Source organism: Chenopodium quinoa, unplaced genomic scaffold (assembly GCF_001683475.1).
Source record: "Chenopodium quinoa cultivar QQ74 unplaced genomic scaffold, ASM168347v1, whole genome shotgun sequence".
Lineage (NCBI taxonomy): Eukaryota > Viridiplantae > Streptophyta > Magnoliopsida > Caryophyllales > Amaranthaceae > Chenopodium > Chenopodium quinoa.
In genome coordinates this window covers 4,663,901-4,672,036 of record NW_018745448.1, presented here as the reverse complement: position 1 = coordinate 4,672,036, position 8,136 = coordinate 4,663,901, and the positions used below count along the sequence as shown (strand labels likewise).

The window sequence follows — 8,136 nt, the reverse complement described above, 5'->3', positions numbered from 1 at the left end:
ATCTTTCTTGAGTGCACCAGGATGGCCCCAAAGTTCAGCCATTTTCTTTTTGAGTCCGAGGGTCATTCTAGGGAAATGCCCTTGCTTCTTCATAATGGCATTAACATTGGTGTTTGAATATGGATCGAAGTCGAGATGACACTTCTCCTCTTCTTCGATCATGAGAACATCATCGAGTGAAACCCCCCAAAGATCTTCATCTTCTTCGTCATGTTCGACATGGATGATAGGAATGTCGATAACTTGAATGCGCATGGGAGAGGCATCAATGGTAATTGGAACCCCTCCAACTATGGCTTTCACTTTCTGGTGCAACGACGATGGGATCGCCTTTAGCTAATGAAGCCAAGGATGTCCTAACAACAGATTCAAAGAAGCCTTAATGTCCACCACCTGAAACTTGGTGCGACGTTCAATGGCTCCAGTAGGTATGTTTAGTATGATAGTACCCACGGCTTGACGACAAGTATTATCATAAGCGCGAATCCCTTGAGTAGAGGGAGTCAATTCTTCATTCTTTATGCCCAACTTCTTTGAAGTGCGGAGTGGGCATACATTAATTGCAGAGCCATTATCAACCAGGCTCATAGGAACATTCATCTGCCTACACACCACAGTGAGGTGTAAGGCCTTGTTATGTTGGTCCCCTTCCGGGGGTAGATCCTTGTTAGAAAAGGAATTCAAATTATTAGTACTTGGCAACTCAATAGTGAGAAAGTTGACTAGTCCTTGAGGAGTCATATCATCATCAACTACTATTTTCACTAGAGAATTCATCACAGCCTTGCAATGCTCGTGAGAGGTGGCCAAAAGCTTCCATACATTCATTTCCACCTTGATCTTTTGTAATTGTTTGACCATATCGTTGTTCATGGGATCGATGGGATCAACTATTGGTTGTGATTGCGGTGGAGGTGGAGGTGGACTAGGTGGTTGCAACCGTCCACTTCTGGTGAGAACCTTGACTTCAAGGTATCCCCAAACATCTTCACTTGTGCCAAGAGATGAACAGGCTATATCCTTGAGATAGACGTCTTCATCATCACTATCCCAAATTCCATTCACTTCTTCATAGCTTGAGACAAATACGACTTCTGGCAAAGGTTCATTCACAGGTTGAATGAGTATTAAAGGATCAAAGGAGACTTCATCTCCCATGATAGCCAAAGCATCAGGAAGAGGACTTGTTTGAATGTTAGGCTTGTTGCCCCCTGGAGGGACAGGAAGTTGATTAGCATCAATTAGGTCTTTGATCGCATCCTTCAACCTCCAACACTTCTCGGTATTATGACTCTTGCCTTGATGAAACATTCAATAATCATTGGGGTCATAGCTAGCGGTTCTATTCTCTGGTCGAGGTTCTGGAAATGGTCCAATTGGCATAATCAGTCCTTGACCATGCAAACGGTCAATCCCAGCATCATCATTCATTCCCAAAGGCGTGTAAACCCTCCTTTTCCTTTGGATTCTTTGAGGAGGAGCATTAAGGGCCAACACGTCATTGATATTGATATTGTAGGTAGCATTATTGGGTTTGGAAGACGAAGAAGAAGGAGTTTCGTTCTTCTTGTTTTTCCAAGTGCTGTTATTATTGTTGCTACCAGTAGTCTTCATTAGTTCATCCTTGATATTGATTCCATTATCGTATACAGCTTCGAAGGTACTCAGAGGCAGAAACTTCAAGTGTTGCTTGTACTTATGAGTCAAATTGGCAATGAACAAGCGAACCATCTCTTTTTCCTTGGGGGGATCTACCAAGAGCGCATCTATTTCCCTCCATCTGCTTAAGTAAGTGGTGAAGCCTTCATTCTCTTTCTGTTTGAGAATGGAGAGTTTACGTTCAAAAGTTTTGGCCTGAATGTTACACTTGTAACGATCCATGAAGCTTCAGCAACATCCTCCCAGGTCGCAACATGTTTGGATTCCAAAGAGTAGAACCATTGTTGACAGGCATGCTCTAAGGAAAGAGGGAACACCGTAGGGAAGAGTGTCACATCTACTCCCTTAAGAGCCATGGTCACAGAAAAGGCCTTCAAATGGAAGAGTGGATTATCAGTAGGCTAGAATTTGGGAATGCCAGCAGTGGAAAAACCTAATTTGGGAATCCGTTATGGACGAAGAGGCGACATATTGCTCTACATAAGTGAATTCTTCAAAAATCTTACTCATCTGCTCCTTAATCTTGTCCATTGCAGCGGCAGTGACATTGTTCTGATTGTCTTGCTCTACCATGTTGACTCTAGTAGTGAGTGTTTACATCATGTTAGACAACATTTCAATTGTCCTGTTGATGTTCTCGATATCTTCCTTAGTAGCCATTGGTTGAAAGTAGACTGGAGATGGATCTTGTGGAGATGATTGTGGTGGTTTCCTTGTACGCCTCTTTGGTATAAGAGGTTGTTGAGGTATTGACTCGAACCGTAACATTCTACCCTTGCTTCTTGACCAAGTGCTGTGACACCGAAACAAACACAACTTTAATGACCAAAATTAACCTTGACCCATTTGGAAAATAAAAAAAATTTGAATTTTAAAATTCAATAATTTTGATATTCAATTTATTTATTGTTTAAAAAAATATGGGAGGATACCATCTGACTTACTTCGAAAAAAACGACACAAAAAAAAATGACAAAAGACTACCCTAAAATACGGTCATGAAATGGTGCACGACTAACGGAATGAAGTGTGTGAACACGACATGTGAGTGATTAAGTGAGGTTATGGACGCGTGTTATGACCGTACATCTAGACATGACACCAAACTGGACACATAAACCACATATGTATGCACAAAAAACCAAAAAAAAAACTAACAGGACAGTTCCCCTGGGCACCGTGTCACGGTACTGACTGTCGTGACACGGTGCAGTCTACCGTCAAACGGTAAAAAGCACCGTGTCACGGCACTGTTCACCGTGGTGCGGCAGGAATTGCCGTGACACGGTGCTCAGTTCCAGGTCTTTTTTGTGAGTTTTTCCAAATTTTAGTCGATTTTAGGTCCGTAATAATTACTATGTGAAAATAAAAACCCTCGGTCATGGGTTAAACAAAAAGAGAGGGTTAGCACCAAACAAACCATGTAGCATTTAGTCACGATGATTTTAAAAAGTTCGCAACCTAGGGTCAAGATCTATGTTCAACTATTGGTCAAACTTTGGGTGTCAAAAGGGTACCATGGTTAAGAGTTTGGACGTGTTAGCAAGGCAGCCTCCCTTGAGGGTGTATGCCAACGAGCGGCTCCGCGAGTTCGGGATGAAATCGAAATCGACTCCATGGTTTGGGTGGATTTAATAACTCTGATGAACCCTTATTGTCATGACGGTTTTTGGGTTGATAGAGCTTAAAACCCCCGGGGCTAAGACGCATGTAAAACACACACGTTTTTTCAAAAAAATCGAAGGAAGTTGACTGTGAGAGAGAAAACAAGCCACCAGACTGATTTTAGGACTGCCGTGACACAGTAGAGATTCCCTTGCCACGGTACTGCACACCGTCAGTCAGTGTACTGCACTGTGACACGGCAGATTCTGCCGTGGCACGGCAGTCAGAAAATCTGAGTGGTGCCCTGTTTTCCTTCGTACGCAATCAAGTTATTCAATTTTTCCTACGGGACAGACCTAAACGCGACGTTAAAACGTCTATGCTTATGCAAAAATGCCAAATTAATCACAGGAATATTTTTCAAAAATCATAGGAATGCACTCACAGGAAGTGGGAATTGACATAATAGGATTAGGGACAAGGAAAGTAGGGAGCCTCCAACAAGTTTTTAAGGAACTTGTAAACCGTGGGAATTGACATAATACGATTAGGGACAAAGAAAGTAGGGAGCCGCCAACATGTTTTTAAGGAACTTCTAAACCGTTCACGGATCATAAAAGGCAACCACGAATAAGGGACAACGAAGGCAACAACGATTGACCCGTGAAGGTTACACCCCATTCATAATCCATGAGATTACTAACTCCATATGATTCGAAACCACGAAAGGAGGATCGGGGATGATGGTACGAAGTGAGTCATGGAGTCACATTCGCCCGTATTAGCCTCTACTCGATTCTTATAGTGAAAAGTGATTCATGCGATCTCAAAGGCATACAAACAGAGATTCAATTTGCTCTAAACTATTATTAAACTAAATTGGTTGAATATTAATGCACCACATAATTCTAAAGAATTAGTGATCACTTGATTAAACAACAAGATTAAAAAGGAACCTAAACCTGTTGTCCAAATTATTTTTTATTAGACGTGATTTTCAATTACATATTCCCTTTAAACATGCAATATGGTGATCAATAAAAAATAATAATAGAATTCTCACTAATATTGGAAGCAATTTAACCATAATTCCAACAATATAAAATCGTTAGAAAAATAATAGAAATAAAAGGAACATAATTCTTACTTTGATTCTGTTTGCTTGCAACTACAAAATGATAAACGAGTTAGTAACTTCAAGGAAATAATAATAGAACAATAATTAAATTAAATTAAATAAAGTAGAGTTGATTTGGGGCCAAACCCTCAAACAGTTCTACCTTTCATGCCTTGGCTTAAGGACAAAACCACGAGTAAAGTATGGAATCCAAGGAGTGCTTGAAGAAGGAATTTTGAAAGAAGAAGGGTAGGCTAGTGTTTAGGCTAGAGCATAGGAGAGAGAAAAATAGAGAGTTAATTCATGCCCCGTACATCAGAAATGAGGGGGTATTTATAGAAAAAAATGTGCCGAGGGAACACACGGAACCCTAAAATAATAAAAACCCTAAAAAAGTCTACCGCGACACGACAAAGTGTACCGTGACACGGGAAATCCCACCGTCAGACGGGAAACATTCCCGTGACACGGTTTACTTTTGTGTGACGCGGGAAATATTTAGTGAACGGGGGAGAAAACATTCCCGTGACACGGTTTACTTTTGTGTGACGCGGAGACCCCTGTATCATAGCAGGTGTCCCGTGTCACGGGAAACCCCCCCGTCAGACGGGAAATTTTCCCGTCACATGGTGGACTGTTGCCGTGACGCGGGAGTTTTCACTCCGCTTTTCTATCTAAATTCATTTTTAACCCTAATTTTGTTCAGCATTTTAAGTGCCGATTGATAATTTCAGGCCATTTCTGTTTTTTTTTTATTTTTATTTGGGCTAAAATAAGAAAATAAGTAAAATAAAATAAATAAAAAGTTTGGGCCAAAATAAATAATCAAACAATAAAATAAAAAAATGTTTGGGCTAAATTAAATAATAAAAACAATAAAAAAAAGGTTTGGGTTGGAATAAAAAAAAAACTATGCTTTGACCAAACATCAAGACTGATCCATGGACTATTCAAAATAGAATTTAATTAAATACGATTTTTTAAGCACTCTCGGGATTAAATACTGAACCCGACCAATAATGGCGGCGAAAGGTTATTCATCATCGGGTTTGGTTTTTGGGAGACATTTTTAGGTGTCTACAGTCGGACTCTAAGAGTTCCTTTCACCCGGCTTTTACTGTTTCTAATATCAAAAGTAACATCCCCATAACCCCTTGAAATGGAGAATGTTTCTTAATCTACTTGGGCGGAACCTATTCAAAGTACACGCTCGATCTCACAAGGTTCTCGACCATATCATTGCTTTGAAAAAGAAGGTCGCTGCCTCTTCAACTGATGAGGAAAAGGAGTTTTGGGTGACATTGGACGCAACGGTTCTTGGGTGGATTTATTCTACAATTTATAAGGACATGTTAAACACCATTATTGAACCTGATTCCACGGCAATGGAAGCTTGGGATCGCTTGCGTGACATTTTTCAAGACAATCAAAACTCCCTTGCTGTGGCTCTTGAATATGAGTTTTCTAATACTCATATGTAGGATTTTCCTAACGCTTTGGCGTATTGTCAACGACTTAAAACTCTCTCCGATCAATTGAAGAATATAGGGGCTCCGGTGGAAAACAATCAGCTTGTTCTTCAATTGGTTTCAGGTCTAACCGAACCATACAAGGGTGTGGCTACTTTGATTCGGCAGAGTAATCCCTTACCACAGTTTTACCAAGCCCGTTCCATGCTCACTTTGGAAGAAGCCAGTTTGGCGAAGAAGGCTGCATCGGCAACGACTTTGGTGGCAGGGTCATTGCGTGAATCTAATTCGGGGAGTGAAGCAGGGCCTTCTCGCAACAAGCAGAAAAATCAGGAAAAAAAAACGGTGGCCGAAAGCAGTTTGCTGGTGGCGGTACAGGTGGTCGCGGTTTAGGTGTTGGTGGAAGTCAGACCACCGGGGGTGGTCGCGGTGGTCCGGGCCAGCAACACTAGGGTCAGCAGCAGGGGTGGGGGTCGTTCCCTTCTCCTTGGCAGAATCAATTTCCACCTTGGGGGTGGGTTCCTCAATGGACCAATCCTCGTTGTCCATACCCAACCCAAGGGTGGGCCAGACCTCAAGGCCCAATGAAGAAGCAGTCCGGTGTACTAGGCCCTCGTCCTTAACATGCTTATGTAGTTTCATAACAGTCCTATGTTCCGACAGATATGGAATCGTCTATGCACACCATGACATGGAGCCAACCCGATCCCTCGTGGTATACGGACACCGGTGCAACTTCACACATGATATCCTCTAATGGTAATCTCTCGTCTTATTTTAATTTGAGCAATCATCATAATGATATTGTTGTTGGTAATGGTCATTCAATTCCAATTCGTGGTTGTGGTCAAACTACTTTGTCGTCCTCGAACCCGCCCTTGTCCCTTTCTAATGTCCTTCATGCACCTAAATTAATCAAAAATCTAATTTCTATTAGGAAATTTACGACTGATAATTATGTGTCTGTTGAGTTTGACCCTTATGGTTTTTCTTTGAAGAATTATCGGACGGGGATGCCAATAATGAGATATGATAGTCAAGGAGATCTATACCCACTCACTTCCACCTCTTCACACTCCTCTCCATCGACCTTTACAACTTTAGCTTCCTCTCTTTGGCATGATCGATTGGGACATCCGGGGTCTTCCATTTTAAAGGCTCTTAGTAGTAATAAAAATATTGAATGTACTCATTCATCAAGTTCTAGTATTTGTCAATCTTGTGTACTCGGAAAGCAAATTAAGTTGCCGTTTATTTCTTCTAATACAAGTACTACTTTACCTTTTGATATTGTTCACAGTGATCTATGGTCTTCTCCTGTTTTGAGTTCTTCGGGTCTTCGATATTATATGCTTATCATGGATGATTTTTCTAAGTTTTTAAGGACTTATCCTTTAGCTAGAAAATATGATGTTTTTGATAAGGCCTTAGCCTTTTAAACCTTTATTCGCACACAATTTGATCAACCTATTAAAAATTTCCAATGTGATAACGAGAGGGAATATGATAACGGACCGTTTTTGGGCTATGTTTGAGTATAATGGCATGTCTTATCGTCTTTCTTGTCCACATACGTCATCACAAAATGGAAACACAGAGAGAAAAAATAGATCATTGAATAATATTATCCGCATTCTTCTTGCAAATGCATCCCTTCCACCATCTTTTTTGGCACCATGCATTGCAAATGACAACTTATTTGCATAATATTCTACCGAGTAAGCTACTTGAGCACAAATCCCCTCTCCAAATTCTCTATCAAAAAGAACAATCTTATTCTCATATCCGTGTTTTTGGGTGTTTGTGATAACCCTTAATTCCATCCACCACTATTAACAAGCTTGAACCTCGTTCCACACCAAGTGTATTTTTAGGTTATCCACCAAATCATAGAGGTTACAAATGTTATGACTTATCATCTAATAGTATCATTGTAGACACCCATTTGTGTCTCCCCAAAACCAAACCCAGTGATGAGTGCCTTTCACGTCGAATCATAATCGAATGAAATGAAAGTGTGGAAAGATCTAGTGTTGCGGAAAGTTTTATTTCTTTTCTTTTCTTTTCTTCTCTTCTCTCTGTTTTTTAAAAACTTTATTTTAAGAAAACAGCCAATCCAGTTTGATTGGTCCATGATATGGGTCCAATAGTGGTGTAGTTGGATGGGGCTTGCAAAGACCTTTCCAACGATATATTATAAGCCCAATTCCGATGAATATTGAGGAAGTTATGGCCAATTTACTAAACTGGGCCCGGTTTGAGCTTTAAGTACGGCCCAATGATCTA

The 8,136-nt window shown here is 40.7% G+C and overlaps 1 protein-coding gene across 1 annotated transcript; it reads left to right on the top strand.

Moving 5' to 3' along the window:
* The first annotated feature begins 5,547 nt into the window (after positions 1-5,547).
* LOC110713728 lies at positions 5,548-6,243 on the top strand. The gene is made up of 2 exons (XM_021892176.1): positions 5,548-5,763; positions 5,863-6,243. The coding sequence occupies exons 1-2, from the start codon at positions 5,548-5,550 to the stop codon at positions 6,241-6,243; spliced, it is 597 nt and encodes a 198-aa protein (XP_021747868.1).
* Positions 6,244-8,136: the final 1,893 nt, after the last annotated feature.